The 22743-nt window shown below is 39.8% G+C and overlaps 1 protein-coding gene across 1 annotated transcript in view; it reads right to left on the reverse strand.

The window, feature by feature from the left end:
• The window catches only part of ascc3 (activating signal cointegrator 1 complex subunit 3), a 186663-nt gene that overhangs the window by 148242 nt on the left and 15678 nt on the right, over positions 1–22743 (reverse strand). The window contains exons 4-5 of the mRNA XM_030071902.1: positions 20508–21088; positions 12253–12370 (exon numbers count right to left, since the gene is read on the reverse strand). Of these exons, the coding sequence (XP_029927762.1) occupies positions 12253–12370; positions 20508–21088 (699 nt within the window). The remainder of the gene's footprint in view (positions 1–12252; positions 12371–20507; positions 21089–22743) is intronic.

Below are 22743 nucleotides of genomic sequence, written 5' to 3' on the forward strand. Positions count from 1 at the left end.
ATGCTAAAAGCTGAATATTTTGCTGTTCTTGGATACTAGTGAAGATTAAAGACTTCTGAATTCTGTAAAGGATGTAACAAAACTGCGTCGCAGACACAACATCATAGAGCTGCGCCCGGTGGAATCAATTCAGCATAGAGCAGAATAGGAGAGAAAACAGCTTTCCAAGTGCAGAGATGCATGAGGCAGAGCATACAGTTAGAGCACTCCAAATAACAATCGCTCTGACAAACACTCAATATAGAGTAAGTCTTAAAAAAATAAGGCATCTGCATATAAAAACAGATGAAAGAGGAGGAAGAGTTAACAGATAATTAGAACAGTTATAATTACTTACATTTAAATTACTAACAATTAAAATAAGTTGTCTTTCAAATCAAACATCCCAAGATATGAGTAGAAAGTATTGTTCTTGCATTTATAACTTTTGTTTGTTTGTTTGTTTGTTTATTCAAATGTAGCCTTACCATGTCATGTGATATGCTACTTCAGTACACTTTACCAACAAATGCTACTGGAACCACTACAGAAAATTGCAGACCAACATTTAATGTCCAGGAATCCACCTTGTAGACATTACCACTGATAACTCCTCTAATAAACTGGCCACAATATCACACATTAACCACACACAGTCCAGCCATATACTGTTGTTTGATCTAGCTAGCAAGCAGGTTAGCTAACAAGCTACCATACATGTCAAGTAACAAGAATTATATTTCCACATGATATAATTAAATGCTTTCTCAAACTTCTGTTTTCTCCACCGGTCAAAAGCTTGGCCAGTATAAATATGATGTCTCCATAAATCATTGAGTTTTCTCTGCACAGCATTACAATCAGGATTTGGTTTGCTCTCCAAAAGTCTGTTCTGTCTTTTCCTTCTGCCAATATGGTTACTGAGTCATCAGAGGAAAAGCAACTGTGTACTCTGCATGGGCATCTTATTCCTCCATCTCAACACAATATTGTGCAGGCCTACTACACAAACTCTGTGGCTGTGTTGTGGTCATACGTCCTTGTGCACATACAGGAAACTCTATAGACCACTTTTTCTTGTAGCAGTGGTAATTAAAAAATAAATAAATAAAAAAAAAATCAACGCACAGATTCCCATGAAAGATGTATGGCATTCAAGCCAACTTACTGAGACAACAGGAGGGGGAATATCATTGCTTAATCCAAGAACTGTGTCTGGGCAGCGAGATGTTCCAGCAGCACTTTTGTGTGAGTACACTGATACACTACTGGGAACGGTGGGACGCAAAATTGTGAATCAACACACCAACTGTCGGATGAGCACGCTTCAGCTGAGTAAAATGTTACTGTTAGGCAATGGATGGGAAGCCCATTATCATACAGGCCCCAGACAACAAAGACTCCCAGTATTTTGACACAAGGTTACATTGTCAAGCCTCCAGTTTGCTGTAATGGATGCAAGGTACCTAGGCCAGTAGAAGTCAAATCCAGACAAGAAACACCTTCAAACTTACAAACACCACTATACTGGGGCTTCAGTTGCTGTTTCATCTGATGCGTATGTTTCATACGCATCAGATGGTAAAAAGTTAAGTAAGCATCTTGGCCAGCCAATGAAGAGTATTCTATCATGTGACTGAACAGGGTCCAGAGATACAAGCCCTTTTCAGCTACCAAGGGTAACCTGGAACTTTCCATAATCTAGGATTTGCAGAAACCCTGTCTTTTGTTTCCTTTTCCACTGTATGAAGAACCAAATATGAACGGTAGAAAATGCTGCAAAAAAAATCTTACTTTTAATCTTTTTGTAGTTAATCCTTCATTTTTTCCACTATTTGACTGTGCACAACACCCAGCTCTCCAAAACTTTCAAAAACTTTTAAAATACACTTTCATTTCTAAGAAACAAGTCCATCTCCCATCTATCAAAACTGCGCTTCAATCAAATCAGTCAAACAAAATGTCAAAGGACCATCCCAACAGATTGGATCACGCAATGTATTCATGATGTCACCAGTCCTGTCACTGACAGAAATGCTTGTTTTGGCTGTCTTGTAACAGCGACAGAACTGTTTTGCATGATGCATTAAAGCAACAAATCACCACTGTGCTTAAAACACAGGTTTGTGATCCGGCAGCAAGCAGCCTGTCTTGATCTAGGCAGCATAATATCATAAGTAAAAAGCTAAACATTAAGTAAGCGGTATTTGCTGCTGTTTCATTTATTATTTGAAACGTATCTAGATCATAATACTTAATGATCACAAAACCACTTCCCATAGCTTCTAATGGTCCATGGTCCACTGTCAATGCAAGGTTTGAAACTTTTCAACATATCCACAATTCCATTGTTGATGGGTCTGTAGTTCACAGGGATCATCGCATTGTCAGTCCATTATAGATGTGCTCTATTGGTTTGAATGATTTCCTGCTGAGTCTTTTGACTTTATGTGCATGAATTGTGTAAGAACTGTGTAACACTGAACTCACTGCATATTTATACTATACCATACTGTATACTCTTATACTATAATAGATGCACATGTAGCTTCATCCAAGAATTGGTCCGATTCCAGTAAAATATTTCTGCAGCCTCAAAACTCACACAAAGTGGCATAAAAAATAAAGCAATGCTCTACAGAAGCATAAGTTTTAGGAAATTCCTTAAGGCAATTATCAGATGGACACTCCCTCAAACATGCTTGTTCCTTTTCTGAATAAAATGGTCATGCCATGCATGTGTCCTCCACTTTGTGGAGAGCTCAAAGTCAAATCTCAACTTTAGGAGCCCATTACAGCAATGTCAGACAGGAAAAAAAACTGTCTAAGAAGCCTCCTACAGTTTACCAGTGACCAACATTAACTTAAACTACATCTTCCATTTCAGAATTGGTTCTTCCTCTTTTATGAGAAAGTAGAAAAATTGCTGATTTCCCCTTGTTCATTTTTATTTTGAATATTATTCCCCTTGTTAGCTCAGTTTAGCCAGGTAATTATAGCTTGGAAGTTGTCAAACTTTGTATTAGATAGCAATAGGAATGATGTAACATTCTTGCACCTAATGACCACTCTTGTTACTAGCAATGCTCACAGCTGCGCTTGGTGGTTTAGAAGAAGAAAAAAGATCTGATCACAGCCTTAGATAGTGTGGGTTTTTTAGAATGCTTGTCAGGGAAACACAGAACCATTTGTTTAGGTACATCAAATGTGGGAAAAACATTCCAGCCTGTTTTTTTTTTGTTTCCCTACATTTGCTGCTTGTTGTAGACATGTGCTGTACCTCACTTGAACAGAAACAGAAACACAAGCTTAGGTATAATGACCACTCAAAGACATCTGCACACACCTAGACACACACACACTCTTCTGCACACACGTACACACACAAATACGCACACACACACATTCAGCCAGTGATAGGCTATTTATACCAGGTTGGAGCTGTCAACTCCCCAGCTGGCTGAAACACTTGGTGTGTGGCTGTGCTGCTGTCGGGAAGGCTGGACTAGGCAGCTCAACCTCTGACCCAGCCAGACGGCTCCAATTGCCAGACACCTTATCACAGATCAGGGGTGCACTAATTAGATGCTTCCTCATTATTGTTGCTATGTTAATTATGTAGTAGAAGGCAAGTTTAACTGGCAGCCCCACCTTGCAAAAGGATGCTGCAAGGTGGACTATGGACCCTATATACCAAGTAAAGATTTATCAGGTATCATGTTCACCATGGAGGTCAAACAAAGGTTCCACTAGAAAATAACCCTTGGACAACAGCTAGGAGACCAATGCAGAAAGACATGGGGCTTTGGTTAAAAGGTATCAGCCACTCTAATGATAACTAATAGAATTAGTTCAGTGTATTGCTGGATTTAACCCTTTGACTTCCTAACCTCTAGTGATAGACACAATATATCACAAAGAAAAGACACTACTTTGTTTTCAGTATTTGCATATATAAAGAATATGTATGCTGTGCTCTAAACCAACAATGGGAATCACAACAGAAAACTTCCAATGTGATACTACTGCACCATAAAATGCAATGCCATTGACATTCTTAGGTTAGTGAAGTAATTAGTGAATGCTATGTGTGTTTTTCCCTGCCATGTAACTGCAATAAAAAGAGCAATAATCTCCTACAAGAAATGTCAAAAATGATTATATACATGAGTAAAATGTCATGGATCAATCCCATAGAAAATTTTAAGCTTTCAAGAAGATGCTTTAATAGAATATCATGGCTGTGGAAATTGCACACTGCATGTCACTTCGCTTCCATCTGCAGGGGTTAAATAAAAAATAAAATAAATTCTTGTGAATAAAACTTTTTGTCATATTAGGGATCTACTACTTTTACATAAAACAAATAGGCAGATAGAATTTTACAGAAATATGGTTTTCTTCATGCATTTCAATGGACTTTACTTATGATGATATAAAAAAAAAAAAGCTTTTTGCTGTTCAATAGGTACCCCTTATGAGTCCTCCTGAAGTGATGCTGAATAAACTTTATTTTGGTCTTTAATCATGCAACATGACATCTTTATTCATTTCAAAATAGGCATCTTAAATCAAGTTCACTTATTTATATAGCTCTTGATCACAAGTTTATTTCAAAAGACTGTGCAAAGAGGGAGCCTACCTAGATATAACCAATCAACAATCAGTCACAGAACAGAAAGATGAAACACAAACATAAGGATGTAAAACAAAGCACAAGACACAACAGCATGTTGGAGAGGCATAACAGGTCTATCTAACTTACAGAGCCTAGCATCACCAACGCAGCACTACTAGTGACACTATGTGCAAGACAAAACTTTACAAGGACAAAAATGAAAGAAACCTTATATACGTATTGTTTTCTTACAATGTTAACTGAATTTGTTCAGGTTTCAAAGCCTTAATGTGAAGCCCAGCCTAGCTGCTGCAATCCTCAATGAAGAGGGATCCAGATGTCAGATTCAGCCTGTCATGTCTGGTAGTAGTGAGGGGTCACTTGGGTGCTCATTAAGTGTAAACACAGTAAGATCAATTTGGAAAAGAGAAAAATCTTTGCACTGACGACATGGCAACTCAACCTCGTTGTACTGTTTGATTTTAACACGACACTTTGCTGGTCAGATGTAAAAATTAAAACGGAAACCTAGTATTTAAAAATTGAAGTTTATTTATTTATTTATTTACTTACTTATTTATTTTTATAAATTCTGTTTCTGCATGTAAGCTCCCTTTACATCTTGCCCAAACTGGACAAAGGACCAACATCACCCAGCTTTATTATTATTTAGTGACTGTGTCAAAAACATTATATTTGATCATTTCTCCCAAGAACACAAAGACAAGAAAGAACAATCTAGTAAGTGATAGCGTTATTCAGCAGAAAACCCCCTTCTCTCTGAGTCTATCAAGTCTAAAAAAGCCCTTTTGAGAATCTCATTCTGTCTCAGATGCCCTCTCTCACTTCCCAATGATTTCCATCTCAAAGGCTCCTCTTCCCCTTTCTTCATCACTGCATTTGGGACACAGTCACGTCAGTAACACCCCCACCACCACCACCACCTCCTCCAACCTCCTGACATGACTGATGTACATTCTCCTCCTTGCAATTCTTTGATGTTGTCCTAGCCCTGTCTCGGCTCTCTCCACATCAGCTGCTGAGCTGGGGCATTTGCCAATTACTAAGTTTTGAGGGATATGATTAGGGAATTTGCTCCATTCAAATTTGTCCTTCTCTTTGGAGACTTCTGCTTTTCTAAACAAATGTAAATACACAGATACCAATTACAGAAAAGCAACACCTGAATATAGATAAGCCAGCAGAGGGCAAAGTACATAACATAACAGAAATAGATGCTCATATGTAGTTGTATGTGTTTAGTATCCTGGCTTAGCCTAAAACTTTGCAAGCCAAATACTGCAATGTTAGCATGACCCATAGCAACTGAAGCCCCAGTATAGTAGATCTTGAAGTGCTGATTATTATCTGTAAACAGATACACACCAAAAGTGCATTCTAGTGGCATACCGCATATTCCCAATGCAGTGGGTTCATATCCAATCAAAACCATTTAATGCATATCAATCTAACTCATCTACCCTGTCACTATTCACTTTATATTATCTCATAAGCAAGATATGCCATTAAATTTATACTAACAGCTCTAACTCTTACAATGAAAGCCATCAACATCTTAAACAGTCTTCAGCGTCTGCAAATCAGTCTGTTTATGAGCTTTTTATGGTACCAAAGAGACGTTTCAAACATTTATCCATTTATAAACCGCTGCCTCCATCAGCGATTTGAAATATGGAGATGAGCCGCCAAGAGTATCTGTACATTGATAAACATGTGAGTGCTGAGCTGCGAACTGCAATTTGAAAGCTAATCAGCAAGAGACAGGCATTCCCACTAAATCCCACTCTTCCTGATGGCATGCAAAAAGTGGAAAATTTAATCAGCCTTTTTTAGCCCATCCTGACCTCACCCTCAGTCGTCAAGGCAACACTAATCTCAAAAGCTGTCTGCCAGGTGAACTTTTTGACTGTGATCAAAACTTGTTCACTATGTGAGTACTATGAACTGAGTTTAGAAGCAGCCAAAAGGTGTGATCACACCAAAAGTTTGTCTTCTTTGGTCCAAACCATGGTAGGTATGTTTATTTTGTTGCATTTTTGTAACTGGTTCATTTAGGTTCACGTTACCCACTTATAAGTAAACACAGACTTAAAATTTAAAGTCACATGGACTGACACGTGGCTTGTTTATTGGGAAGTGCTTGGCTAAACGTCATCCTGCAAGGTTTGTTGAATTTGGCAGCAAGGAAGATTAAAATCTTATCAATTTTGGTCCCTGTGGCTTTAGCCAAGCATCATTAGCACCATTTCCTTCTTCTCAGACATTTTCTATGATGTCCCCACGGAACTTGAGTGAAGTAGAACAGTCTTTCCCATTCAAATCAATATATCAGGTTGGCAACAGTGCTGGCCATTTTTATGAGTACCATTGTCATAGTATCAGGCTAACTTCCAAACAAAACGGGCTTGCAGCAAGTTGCTGATTCACTGAGATCAAGAGGTTCTGCAGTAAGGACAAACACAGTGGAAAGGTGTCTTGAATTTCAGCTGGTGCCCATTAACTATTTAAAGATAGCTATTTAAACACTTTTCTTCACTAAAGTTGGGCTAAACTACAACAGTTTGTAGTATATCAATATGTTACCAGGGTTTTCCCTGCCTTATAATTTCTTAGGCGCACCGCCTAGACGTTTTCACCGACTGCCTAGATCAAATGAACGAGGAAAGGGGGAAAAAAACGGACATCGACATATTCAATCTGCGGCTTCTTTAGGAATCTGTTGTTGCTAACTTGGATTGTCCGGAGGGAGTTAGGCGGGTACTGGGCCGTACGTCATGAAATACTGACAACGGAATTAACCGTGTGAACGATGAGAGGATGGCTTTCAGCCGCAACACATCCACTGTAGGCTAGGCGGTGTGGAACGTAAGAATCACCTAGCGCGAAAAACACAAGCGCTCGCAAATACCAGTGATAAAATGGCAACATAGCGACTTTCCAAACTACCCCCAAGAGACTTAATAACCTAACGTTAGTCAGAAACTTATTTATGTAACGCTTGCTGTGTTTGTTTTTGTGCTGATATGCCGTGCGCTGGCCGCCCATCTCTCCCTTGTTCCACTTGCTGATACAATGACAACTTAGTGACTTTCCAAACTCCCCCAAGTCACTAAATCCCCTAACGTTTATCAGAGACGTATTTGTGTAATTATTGTGTTCGTTTTTATGCTGCTATGCCGCGCGCTGGCTGCCTTCCCATCTCTCCTTCGTTCCACTTGCTGTTCGCTTCGCTTTTCACACACAAGCACCCAGCCCCCCCGCGCAGTTGACAGAAGTTGTGATTTTGATTTGATAATCATTTATTGTCCAGCCTTTTTGTATTAATTTCTGTACTTTATTTTATTTCCTGGTACTGTTTGTGTTTGTACCTATTTTGTCAGTATCTTAGATCTTGCCATTAATGTTTGTGTGTGGAGACATTTGAGAAAATAATTAAAAATAATTAAATTATAAAATGTTAATCTAATGCCCAAATAAATCAGTTAATCAATATCTGTGTTTCCCAATAACTGCCTTTTATCAAAATGCAGTTTGTTAAACACTCAGTCATTTAAGATCACAGTACACCCTTTTTTCTAACGTTAGCTAGCTCTCTTACTTTGACAGAAAACGGAAGTGTCGCACAATTATTGCGCGGCTAGCTATTTACTTCTGCAAAAATAAGGAGAATAGCCTTATTTTGGGTTACCTCAATATAATGCAAATAATCGCCCCGACGGTTATTCGGGTGGGCGTTTAATACGCAAAATGGGTGCAGACCCCAGGCTTTTAAAAGAACCAGGCGGCTATTTGCGGCCCGGCGATTAATTGGTGAAATACGGTATATAGGCTAAAGTAAAAGGCATGTTTGATGTTGCTTACCAGCCAGGTTTGCTAGTTTGCAGATGTTGACTGGATGAGCTAAAAGGAGACACACAGCCTTTGATAATGTTCTGATAATGTTATACTGACCATGTTGCTAATGTAAGGTTTCAGTTGACAGTTGTCTATGCACATGTAACATACCAGGACAAACAGATTCAAAATGTGCTGTCCGGCTATACAGCCACAGCACAATATATCTGCACAGTTCACAAATGTTACACATTTTATGGCCGAAAAGGCATCCAAATGACCAAACCAAACAGTGCAATGATTATTCTACTCATGTTCTTAGTTTTTAAATGTAAACACTGTCACAGCACCATTGCTAAGCAGTTTATCCTATCCTCATTTTTCAATACTTTTTACACAGAATGCAGTAAGGCCTTCATAACTAGTAGGCCTGCATAACTCCTGTTACCGTTTATCATGATTATCATGACCGTTAGCTTGAATTACATTGCACATCACTGACTCATCAGTCTCCAGGTGTTCATCAACTCAGTAGCCCAATGCCCAAATTCCAATTCACTATATGCTTTTTGGCTACCCCCTAACTACAGCGCGGTTTGAGACACAACCTCTCTAAAGTTTTACAAACACTATCCCATTACGTTTCAGAGGATGTTAATATATCACAATGATTAAATATTAATGATCAACCTTTACATGACAGCATTGAGCCGTTGGCTGGGGAGTAAATGAGACTTCAGGTTTCCAGTGTTCCATAAACAACCATGACGCTAATAATTATGGGCTCAAATCCATACCAAAAAAGACAGGCCTGCTGACATCATTGTCGGATTATGTTGGATACAATATTATGGTACTACTTATCAACAATATCACTGTATCAGATCAAAAGTTCATCTTCATAAGACTGGCCCAGTTCACATTAAATCCTCTATCAAACTATCAAATATCTGGCACTACACCTGAGTTAGATGGGTATAATAGCCATCAGTGATTTAACCCTGTGAAATGCTTAACAGAGCAACCAATCTACATTAAGTGAGTGAAGGCTCATTTGTGTTTCTGTGTGATATCCACCATCAGAATCTATATTTAGGACCTATAACAGACAAATTACTCCTAAAACTCAAAAGGCTGAGCTTGTATGACTTTAAATAGTTCAAGGCTTATTCTGAAAAAGCAGAAGCTCTCTCCTCTAATATTTTGCTGGTCTTTGATGCCCGCCTCACATTTGGATCAAATGACAGCTCCGGCAATGATGAATTATCCATCCTTATCTTTCCACCAATATCTTCAACTGCTCACAACTCGGCTCTACACATTTAAGAGTGAGAAAAAAAAAAAAGAAAAAAAAAACAGGAATCTGCCTTGTTGTTGACGGGGTAAAAAGAGGACAATAAATGGTCTTGGCTTGGCAGGGACAGACTTTGCAGTAACAAACATGCATGGAAGGCAGATATGCCACCAGGAGGGCTCTCACTATCAAGCTATTTGAAATACAGTCTCAAACAAAGTCAGTGAACGCAAAGGTAAAATGAACCAATGTGAACCTTTTTCACTAAGAGGAAGCTCCTATTGCACCAATGTTGAGTTTCACACCAAAGAGACCATATAGGCCAAATAATGAAGAATTGAGCTGAACTTAATGGTCAAGTCTTTGGATAATAACCTTTCAGTGGACTGAACAGTTTGACAAACTTGAAGACAACAGAGTTTCTATGCAGCAGAAATGACGGACTAGTGCATTAATACTGATTGAGAAAGACAAAGAAAGAAAGAAAGAAAGAAAGAAAGAGAAACACTGTTTAGTCTAGAGTCATTATGAGAAAGTACAAAAGAAATACTAAAAACTGAAGTAAAGAGAAAAAAATTACATTTTAATCATCTTTACAAAACTGACATAATGTCCAGCCTCACCATCTGACAAGGTGCATGAAAAGTGCAGGAAAAACGAGAATCAAAGAAATCCAGTCACTCAATAACAATGAACTGTCCTCTTCAGTACTGCAAATATAACTTGAGTCCTTTGAATCAAAGCGGATATAATAAAGCAGACTAGGCACATAACGGTACTGACTGATATTCACCCACAACATGAGCTCATAACAAACCTAGTGGCGATGAGGCAACTCTGAAATTTGGTTTTATGAGGCAACAAATTGCAAAATGCATTATCTCTAAAGAGAATGTTGTAGTGCACTCAATCAAATTTCACAAATTGTTACTTTAAGGAATAAAACAGGGCTGTGCTAGGTTGTATGTCTAAAGTCAAACATTTGGGGGAAAAAAAGATTTTACTTTTTGGTGATAGCACCCAGCCCCAGCAGAGGTAATCTGGGAAAGTCTTCTACTGGATGAAAGCAATGTCAGTCAAAGTCATGTTTGCTACAAGAGTTCAATCATCTGGTCAAAAGGTGACACATTGCACAAATAATAGCCATCGGATCTAAAATCCAAACTTTAAAATATTACAGTAGACATCCTAAGCTTTCAGAAGATGTCCAGCCTGTTGACTGTAGTTGACATTTACTGCCAGAATCTTTTCAGCAGTATGTTTAGATTTGCACGAATGGATATATTTTTCACTGACAGTGTGCTTACATATATCTCAATGTTAAGATTGTTTTATTTCAAGATGTATCTATTACTGGCCTTTGAAAGCCTCTGTAGTGTGTAGCTGCCATCTTGTATTCCCTAGGAGACATTTTGATTCAAATGAAAAAACAGTGGCACATAGAAAGTTCATTTTTTTTGTCTATGTAACTTGTAGATCCTTAAACATCTGCAACACGGGTTTTGTTGATTAAGGCATTATGATATTTTTACATACAGTATAAAGCTTGCTATCGACAGCGAAGGGCCGTGACCCCACAGAGGGGCATACAGACACCAGAGGACCTTTTACAGCCCCAAACTTTACATTACACACTCTTGTTTTCTCCACAGAAAACTCTCTGAGAGCAGCCACCATGGGTAAATGACGGGGAGAGGACGGGATTAGGTTTGACTTTGAAATCTAAAGTTTATTTCTTTGGTGTAACAATGCTTCTTGGCAATAAATCTTATACTGTTGGAAAGTCTGTTTACTTCCCTTTTAAATGGTGCCACATTTGTAAGGAACATACATTTGTGGGATGAGCAGTACAGCTGAGTATGTGGGTTGTGCCCATGAAAAATTTGCCAAATCTTCTCTGCCAATGCCCAACAGCTTATTCTGCCATTGACTCTTGTTTGGTGTTTGGTGGATTGGATGATTGAAGTTTGAAGAAACAAGACAAATAATCTACCAAACACAAACTTCCTTACTTTTTGTGCGATGTTCACTAGTAGACACTGTCCTCACAGTGGAAAACTATGTGGAAATGCAGCATTACCAAAGTCACTGTAGAACATCTTAAATTCAATCCTGGGGTGCTGGAGAACGACATACTACAGAGAAAGACTGGGAAGCTCCAGCTCAGGAGTACATTGGCAGTAATAAATTAGAAATTACAATCCCATGTTACTGTATGTGCAGATAAAACTTTTTTTTAATTGCTTCTGAAAATGCAAAAAGAAAGACAGCAATGAATAAATAGCCCCAAGAATTACATCAGCAATATCACCTTCAGACAGTGTATCAGTGTGGATCTGTGTATTGAATATGTCATCTGGGTGATAGGTTTTGTTTTGGTTTGGTTTTTTTTTTCACTTTTATAATCGAGATAAATTCATGCCTGGTATCCGTCATGCTTTGCTCTGAGTGCACGCGGAGTCTGTGTTGCCATGGAGATGACCTGGTTGCCACGGGGCTGTCTCACCTGGTGGGTAGCCGAGCCTGTCAGGTGGGATGGAGAGGAGGGAGTCGACTATGGCTGCCCTTCGCTGGAGGAGGGTGGAGATCATCTCCAGTCCCTGTGGGCCCAGAAGCTCGAACAGCTGGAGGAAGAAAGGAGGGGTGGGAGGGTGGGGGGGCAGTAAAAATCAGTAGCTGTAAGCCAAAAAATACACTTCTACACAGCAGCAAACATACACACATACACATACACACATGCATACACATCCTATGGTTCACCAGCCCCCTTGCACACGCCTCCAGTGCCAAGACTGAGCACCTGGTAATTACCATCCGCCTGGTACAGAATATGCTCTGCAGCTTAGCCTCCCAAACACAGCCACCTGGCACTTAGCTGGTGAAAGAAAAACAACAACAACAGCAACAAAAACAGGAAAAAACCCAGAGCTAGACACAGCACAAGAAGCACCCGAAAATTACAAGTGTTACGGAGGCCGTGTGACAAGACACAATATCATAGCAGGATGCAGAATTCAGGTTCCAATTTCCAGAACTGACGGTTAATTTTGTGCGTTGCAACTGGAAAATGGCAGACCTGAAGACCAGGTGTATTGAATGTTGAAACTGTAAAATAACATATCGATGCTGGAGATTTTTTCAGGCTTGCATTTCTCTTGGATGGAGGTATGGTGTGCTCTTTCAGTGTGTCCTCCCTTTGGGAGGCAATAGTCAGCGCAGCAGGGGACTAAAACAACAGACGCACTTTGATGTCAGGTCAGCCATTGCCTTTGTTGGGGTTATCTTTGTTTCTCTCTGTGGTCGCTTTTATATCTGTTCTAATCTTCTACTGGTCCCTGCGAATGGCTCTTTCTTTATTATAGTTTGTTTATAGAGAGGCAGAAAGTGTGTGTGTGTGTGTGTGGAAGTGGGTGGGTTGGTGTTTCACCTGCCCAAAGAGATTTTTTTTATGGGCTCTCATGAATTCTGTCCTTGGAGTTGACTGAACAGGAGAGGATCCGATGAGGACTCCACTGGGACAGTGACTGAGAGGCAGAGTCTCTCTTGCATACCATCCTGCAGACAAGCCCAACTCTGAGCCAAGAAGAGGATCACTTCATATCCTCTAGGCCACAGGTCAGGATTTCAAGCATCCTTAACCTTGGCTCCTTTATCTGTTCTATAATATTCAGGAGTGTTCAAGTCTTGATGGTTTTTATGAACCTAACCAACAGAAACAGAAACATGGAACACTAAAGCATTGTCATTATACAGGTTGGTATTACTGACGGAGATTGTGCAATTACAATCGGCATCCCTCATTTTAGCCTGGGGCAAGGCTGCCATTTCCATCATTTTATAGGTCTGAAAAGGGAAAAAAATGGAGCAAATTAAAAACCATCAACAAAAGGATGAAATCAGTTCAGTTTAAGGTGTCATTTCCAGAATGTTATGCTTTGAGGCCAGCAAGTTGTCAGAACACACTAGGGACCGGGCAGTACATTGATATTATATCGACATTGTGATAGAGGACTAAATATGGTCTGGGATTTTGTCCATGTAGCCCAGCAATTTCAAGTTGATTGTTTATTGATGGCATAGCCCCTTGAGATGAATCATCTCGTTTTCGAGGGGGTCCCAAGATCTTAAGTGGATAATTAGCTACATTTAACATCTACATCACTAAATAAATACTGATACTGATAGATATGAAGCCAGTTTGACCAAACAAGGTATATATTGTAACATCTGGGCTTCTAGCAGTAATTTAAGGCAAAACACTATCCTGTCTAAATTGGCTTCTATAAATATGTAGGAATGTACTGAAAGTTCAAATAAGCATACATTGGGGACTAATCCGCAAAATTATGCAGGTTGGCATTCAGACTTCCTTCTCTGTATACTGCAGTTTTCACTGGGCGCCTCTCAGGCAGGTACATGTGCCCAGAAAGAGTTGCCACATGCCAAGAGTTTTCTGTCTTGCCACATATGGTCCTTTTTACTGCAGAATGTCTGCTCTGGACAAAGGGTGGCATACAGACAGTGGCCACTATGTGTTTCTGATCATGCTTGCATTTAGTACCCACAAATAAGGCAAAGGTTGAGTTCATTTGGGCTATCATAATTTCAAAAGGCAAAATTCTATAAATCTAACAATTCTGAAATTCTAGCACAGATTAGCCTACTACAGACCTTATGAAAACTTAATGAAATGATGCTGGTCTATGTAAATTGCTAAAATAATGTTCCCCTGCATGTCCCCAACTACAAACTCACATGGCACAAGGCACAAGGGAAAGAGTCTTAAAAAACCTTTCTTCTCCTTTAAAAGAAAAAAGGAACTTCACACCTGATGGGTATATTGCTGAGGACCCAAGGAAGTGTGGTGTCAAATGTGAAGTTGACTGGATGAGCGGCTCTCCAGAAAGTTAAAAGCAGCAATCCCGGGGCGCACCAGTGGCTCACCGGTTAAGAGCCTGTACCATGTACCACGGCCTCGTCCCGATCGCAGCAACCGGGGTTCGAATCCGACCTCAGGTTCTTTGCTGCATGTCATTCTCTCTCTCTCCCCTGCCCTTCCTGTCTATCTCCACTGTGACTGTCAAATAAAGCAGAAATGCCAAAAAAAAAAAAAAAAAAAAGAAAGCAGCAATCCCAGTAGCCAAGCAATCAGCCCGTTCCAACAGGTATGTTTTGAGCGGACACTGCTCTAGCAAATAAATAAATGATAACATTATTTTAGCCATTAATTAGTTATTACTTTTGTATTAGTCAGTTATTACTTCTGTATTAATCATCCTTAACTATTTATTAGGTCCTCATTTTGCATCTCTTATTCTACAGACAATAAATTGTTAATTACTTAATTAGCTTATTAACTTAATTAGTTAGGACTTTTTTCCTCAGTAAGCCCATGATTAATGTTTACCCACAGTAAGTTTATACCTGAATTAAACCCTCTATATCACTTACTCGGTATGGGGCTAAAAGGGAACTAACTCCCGTATTTCACCAATTAATCGCCCGGGCGTTTAATATGCAAAATCGACTTGGACCCCGGGCGTTTAAAAGAACCAGGCGGCTATTCGCTGCAGGCCTTTATTTATTTTTGCACCAGGTCATTATCGTGATGACAGCTACTGTCCAACATATTTTCAGTCGGTCGATTTAATATTACGGAACACCCTTTTGTTCTAACGTTAGCTAGCGCTCTTATTTTGACAGAAAACGGAGGTGCCGCACTGTTATTGTGCGGCTAACTGTTTACTTCTGCAAAAATAAGGTGAATTGCCTTATTTTGGGTTACCTCATTATGATGCAAATAATCGCCCCGGCGGTTATTCGGGTGGGCGTTTAATACGCAAAATGCGTGCAGACCCCAGGCGTTTATAAGAACCAGGCGGCTATTTGCGGCCGGGCGATTAATTGGTGAAATACGGTATACAAGAACATACTCTCCTGTGCTAAGCCTAATTTTCTTTAATCCTGTCTATCTAAACAAGTTCAAGTACAGATGTTAATTGTATCAAATTAACAACAAATGGGTCATTATTACTCAGAATTTGGTTTCATTCTAAAGTAGCTTCAGACACAGCTTAACATTTACTGACACAAACAGGGTCCCTCTATCAGTAGTTTTTAAAGTGGAGTCGAGGGACCCACAGGGGCCCTTGAGGTACTCCCAGGGGAATGGTTGAGGCAAAATGAGCAATAGTTGAATGTCATCATAATTTAATTCATAAGAAACTGTTATGACACAAAAAATGTATGAGTAATTATTTTAGCACTGTTTTTCTCACCACTCTGAATCTAATTGTTAATGTTCAAGTGCAACATTTAAACAATTTACAGTAATACTAACATGAACCAAACTATCTTTTCATATCCAGATCAACAGGGAAAAATCACTTCACATGGGGGTCCACAGCTTAATGAATGTCAAGTTGTGGTTCCAGAGCATGAAAAAGTTTGAAAACTGCCCCATACCAAGTAAAAACAGAGTGCTTAATTTGATAGAGGAAGAAAGGCCAAAAAAGCAAGCACAACATTTCTAAATGGAATATGTGACAAAATCGTTCTGTCAATTTTTCCTTCATGCTCATGGGAAGGCAAAGTTCTAAATAAAATCAAATAAAAATTAGATTAATCGTGCAGCCCTTTTGAACGTAACATGAATGCAATGTAAAGTATGAATGAAAAACAGGGATGCTTACACCAAAGTTTTGATACTGTGAATTCCTGTGCAGATATCCACCTGTGATCAACCAATCAGAGCATGAGACCTCGCACAGACTCGACACCAAGTTTAGATTGTTGAGCAGGTATGCAACACCTACTTTGAGACCCTTTTCATCCCCAAATGCATATCAACAAGTCAAATTGTCAGTTTATGTGCAGAGAGGCTATTTTCCATGTGTCATAAAATGCTCTTATGACATTGCTGTATGTTTTCAATGTGTCATTTCGAAACACTGTCTGCCTCACTATCCTTTAAGTGAAGCTATGCTTTCACACCACGATGTGAAATTACCCTTTGCAATCAGCGACTGTATGGCTTCCCATTGTATTCAACCCAAGCCCCCACTCCAAGCACTGCTAATGCCACAAAATGTCATCGTTCCAAGCCACAAATGAGAAATAATAAGAAGCAGGTTCTCTCTACTGTCAGGTTTAATGGCAATGAGTGCAGAGCCTTTAAACTTTGCTGTTGACTTTGGAGTCACACAGAGGGAGAAGCAGGAGAGTCCACGCACACATACACACATAAACAAAAACACATGCACATACACATACACATGCATGCAATAGCGCACGCGCACACACAGACACACACAGACGCGCGCGCGCGCACACACACACACACACACACACACACACACACACACACACACACAAAGGGCATTCTACATCTAAAGATGTCAGTGGGGGAGTTCGCTTTCAAATGTCAACTACGTGAGGAACATTAAAACAGATTGTAGCCAGCCCAGGTAGTGCAATGCTGCTTCTTCTGTGAAGATACTGGTAGAAATGTGAGTGGACAGAGAAGAAAAGGAGAGAGAAAGCAAAGGGGAAGAGGGTGTGAAACAAAACACACACAGACAGACAGACAGACAGAGAGAGAGAGAGAGAGAGAATGAGTGAGAGAAAAAGAGAGACTGTCAGGAAGAAAGAGAGAAAATATGTAACAGCCTTCAGGTGGAAGGGAGGCAGGGAATGAAAAGAGGAAAGGACATGAAGGGGGACAGAATGAAGTAGCACTTTTGTTATTCATAAGTGAATGTAATGGATGGCAAGTAATTGCTGGAGGTTTCAATGAGGCAGTGCGCCTACAGGAGGCGCTCTAATCCTGACCTTTATATTCTCTCCCATTCTCACACTCTGACTCTCTGTGCTCTCTGTCTCTCTCACAAGAAAGGGAAGGTGCGAAAACAGAAGACTACCTTTTACATAATACAGTACCTTGAAATGTGCATTTTGCTACTCTGTCATCAACTGAGTCAACATACATCTAGCTTGCCTTTATGTGTATAGCAAGAGGTATAAGTACTGCTTAAGGACTCCAGAGGGTCTTAGCAGTCAGTGGAGACACACAGACTACACTTTTAGACACTATTTTACCTTTTTAGACACATGGTTAAAAATGTCTATAAGTAAAGGCCAAGGATGACTTGGCCTATGAGTCGGGCCCATGATAGATCCAGCATCTGGATACAGCCCAAGAGGCCTGTTGCAGAAGGGCAAGGTTGTAAAATCAAGAGGAATACTAAAATACTAAGCCTAGGAATAGGACAGGTCAACTTTATGTAGCTGAATTACCAAGTGCAGCCTATGCCAAATGCTTTTTGCCTGTATGAACAGAGCTCTGTCTGATATACAGTCTTGATTTTTTGACTCCATTCAGACATTGGCTGCATTCAAAATGGTTTACTCATTCACTATATAGAATAAAGTTTTGGACATTACATGAAAACTCAGTGATTCAAAAAAAGGCACCAGACATCCTTGTAACACACTCAAATGCACCCAGCAGTTCATAAACCAAGTACTAAAGACAGTGGTCATATCTCTTTTTCTTAGGTTAGCCCTTATTGTATATTTTTAGTTTTTAGTCTTTATAGTCTTTATTGTAAATATTTAGCCTTTATTCTATTTTATTTAACTTTATTATATGTTTCTACTGTTGCTGCTGGAACACCAGAATTTCCCTGGCTGGGATCAATAAAGTCTATCTATCTATCTATCTATCTATCTATCTATCTAAATGTACTCAAGTAATATTTGTATAAAGTATGTTACAAAGAAAATTTTGAAAATCTAATCGTGTGCAAGTGTGGTTTTGTCAGCTCAACCAGCAGTAACCAAGTGCCTATTTCAGTAAAAAAAAAAAAAAAAAAAAAAAAACTTGTTAATATAGTTAAATCGCCACCTGTTCCCAGGCTTTTCTTTCACCAAAACACACGGTGAGGAGCTGTTTTTCTGCATTGCTTGAATATGTGTTCATTTAGCCTACTCAGGTGGAGGACTGCAAAGAGTGAATTACTCCGTCTGCTAGTAGAATTAGCTACTTGTATCTGCCTGCTCCTTCCCCTGAAGGAGGACGATAGTGTGAACCAACACCAAAAGCTGATTTTTTTTTTTTATTGAAATAAAGCCATGCTTGGTAGATTAGTTATATGCCGAAACTGCAATAAGATCCAAGTGATTTCTAACAGGGGTTACAGTCATCATTTTGGGACACATTCACAAGTGTAGGGTCGTATTGCCTCATTAAGTGTAATTTACGGCACACCCTTTGGCCACATAAATACATAAACAAACTGGTGACAGTTGTTATCATCTTAAAGCATTTACCATAAAGCTAAAAGCATTGTCCTCCGTATGTGGATTCAGTGTCATTTTCTGTCAGGTATCCACACTGTCATGACTTCCTGATGGCAAAGGCAAAAAAGCTTTCTCTCCTTGAACGCAGTCAGATTGTTGAGCTGCATAAGCAAGACCTCTCGCAGCGTGCCACTGCTGCTGAGGTTTGACGCAGTAAGACAGTCATTTTAAACTTCTTAAAAAATCCTGAGGGTTATGGAACAACAAGTTCATATGCATGTGTGAGTGACTTTAATTATGTATATGTAGCCGCAACAGAAAGAGGAGTATGTGTCACGTATAAAAAGTGCACGTGTGAACCTGCATGTATGTGAATACAGAGAGATTATGGAGAGAAGAGATTAGGTGTTCTGCTGTTTGTTTTCATTGTTTGTCAACCAGTACTGTAGGTCAGTGTGCAACAGGCTGGTTGGACAATTGCACAATGTTTGAAATGCTAAAGTAAAAATAAATAAATGTTCTGTTAACTTGAAGTGATCCTTGACTTCATAACTACATTGCGTGGCTGCAAACATTGCTTGGCTATTACAGAGGGCTCACACCAGCAGCCTCTGAATGCTAACAGAATATGGAATCCAGCTCAGCTTAACAGAATTACTTTAACACTAAATTACTTGCTTTAATGAATTTTGTTTGTTTATACCATTGTCAAATATCACTTCCATGAGGCTGTTCTCAGCAGACAGATCACAGGCAATGAATTTGGCATTTCATATTCCTCACACCTATAGTGAAGCTCAAGCTGCAGGCAAAGTCTTCATTCTAATGTTGAGTAAAATAACATGGCATTTAGGAATACACAATATCGGATATTTTGCCAATATCCAATATGCTATTATTTTCCAACTATTTTGGCTGATTGCCAAAGCTGACACCAATATATGCACATATTTTGTTGCATCTAAATGCACAGACCATCAAGCCTCTCCTGTAGTGAAATTAACATATTATTATGCCTACTCTTATCATGATGGCCCACTGGCAGACTCAGACATAAAATACAATGCTTTTCAAAAGTTACATGTTCACTGGGCAAAGTAAAGAAGCTACTTCAACTTAGATTATGAAGGATGTGCCGTAATTATTTTTATATAATACTATAATAAGTATAATACTTATTAATACCAGAAAACAAAACACTAAAGCAGTCAGGCTAGGAACCCATACGTTTATGCATATTTCTCTCTCATATTTCTCAAAATAGAACCAATCCAACTTGACCGCAGCTTAACTTATAAATTAAAAACAAGTCCACGGAGTGGACAGAGTTTGGCTTGCTGTTAAATTGTGTTGCCACTTAATGACAACAGTACATATATATATATAGTGGATTTTAAAGTGGATAGTTTGCAATTTCAAACACAGCTTTGGTTTTAACATTTGTTTCAGAGAAACACAAACCTCATTCTGCAGCTCATCATCACTCTTATGGGAGGCCAACATCTCAAACAGGGAAGTGCACAGCTCCTCTGGACTCGATGAGATCATGTTGCCTTCATTCAGGTACTTCTCCACTTCTGTCCTAAGGATAGCTCCATCTTCACAACTTTCAGCAGAGCTTCCTAGGCCGGGCCCTTCTGCCTTCCCGCCAAATCTCTTCCCACCTTGGTGGTTGTTTAAGAAGCTGACAAAATCTAGGCTCACACTGTCCTCAAGGCCCCCAGCCCAGGGCAGGCTCTCCAGGGGGTCTAGGGTGTAGCAATCATAGGAAAATGCAATGTTACGCCCAAAGGTTGAGCCTCGTTGGGAGGTTCGGCAGGAGCTCTGGACCCGGACAAAGTCCTCCACCTGGGACTCTCCAAGTGGAGCCACCAGCCGGGCTACAGCAGCACATGAGGCTTCAGCTGCAGATGAAGGGAAGGGACCAAACATCTGTTTGATGGCCCGGGTCTCCTCAGTGCCCACGTGGTCTTTGTTGTGGAAAGTCTCAAACAGAAAGACAGCAGCACTTTCAATGGTCTCCTGGCCATTTTCAGTTCCCACTGTCAAGACAGGAATGAGGTGTTTAGTTATTCATGTCATAGATGTAGTAATCAGCATTGCAGAAATTGCAAAATTATCAGTACCACTATTAGTTCCATTAGTTCAAGGGACTATTATCAGTGTTATTTTGTGTTGCATTTACCTGTATATAATATAGCTCTGGAATGGCACCATCAGCTGTTCCTCTGAGCATTATAGGCTAGAGCAGTGGTTCTCAACCTTGTTGGCATCAAGGACCCCCCAATTTGGTACACATCAGGCCAAGGACCCATATTTGATAAGATGTGGTCTCAGGAGTCTCCATCTGATAATATTTAATTATTCTATAACTGTCTATACTGTAGACTGGCAGATTAACAGTGAGGAAGAGTGTGAAGAATATGAAATCTATGAACAGACCATGACCATGAGGGCCCTATTTTTCTGGGAACTACAAGGAACCTCCTCAAGGACCCCTGGGGGTCTCTGGACCCCAGGTTGAGAACTACTGGCCAAGAAGATCAGCTCACTATTTAAAGTAGATATGTTCCTGCACCTCATTTAAACAACATTCCAAACAATTCATGCTTAACTAGAACTGGGCTTAACAAAAGGAATACAGAGTAATTGTCCAATTAGAGGAAAAAAATGTCAAAAAGATAGACAGAGAATACAGGAAAGAAGGTTGGAGAGGCAGAGAGAAGCCAGAACAGATGAAAAGGATTTAAACCAATTAAAATGGTCTAAAAGCATCTCAGTCTCCACTGCACGTAGCAGAGCAGAATGACTGCTTTCATCCTCTTCAGAGTGTGCTTAAGAGCTTCTCTTTATGGAGATCTACTCATATAGGCTGAGGGCAAGTTCAGCACAAAATGTGGTTGAGAGCATCATGAAAACAATAAATATTGTGTTACTCTTGACTTGTGAATGAGAAGAAAATACTGCTGTGAACGGAGAGGAATGAAAATTAAATGAAAACAATGACAAGCTTTCATGAGAGCACATAAACGCCTTGAATGAAAAGTTCAGCAAACACACATGGTATCTAAGATCTATTTATGCCTCTTGAGTACATATGTATTTTTATTTGCTGACCACCATTATCAAGTAAGAATACACTACTTTACAAGCACATTAGGCCTTGTGTTGTTCCTGAATATTAAGTCAGAGCAGTATCAGGAGCTTTATACAGGTTCCTTACCAGCTGTGACTGCCATTCCCTGAGCTCTTGATCATGCATAAGCTTGTGGACATCTAGAGCTAAGGAGAAACCTTCTGTCCTTCAGACCTGCATCTCTTCTACAGCCCTGCTCTACAGCTCTGATATTCGTCAGCGGTGCAGTAGGATTAGAGAGGGAATGGGAATCTTGCCACGTTCGAATCCTCGCCCTGCTGTTTCCCCTTCGCCCCCCGGCCACAGACCAGATCAGAATAGTAATAAGTACATTGGGAGTGGGGCTTGCAAGTACCGCTGTATGACTTAGGAGGACCTCTCAGGGATTATTATATAAGCCATTTATCAGGGACATCAGAAGCTATTAAACGTCATCCGTGTGCAGTTGCTGCAATGACAGGTAATGGTCTGTCACCTTATAATTCACATCTTCCAAAAGTGTCATTGTTCAAACGATGTCATGAGAACAAGAATTCTAGAGTTTGAGGTTGCATCCCTTTA

This window comes from Myripristis murdjan, chromosome 16 (assembly GCF_902150065.1).
Source record: "Myripristis murdjan chromosome 16, fMyrMur1.1, whole genome shotgun sequence".
Taxonomy (NCBI): Eukaryota; Metazoa; Chordata; class Actinopteri; order Holocentriformes; family Holocentridae; genus Myripristis; species Myripristis murdjan.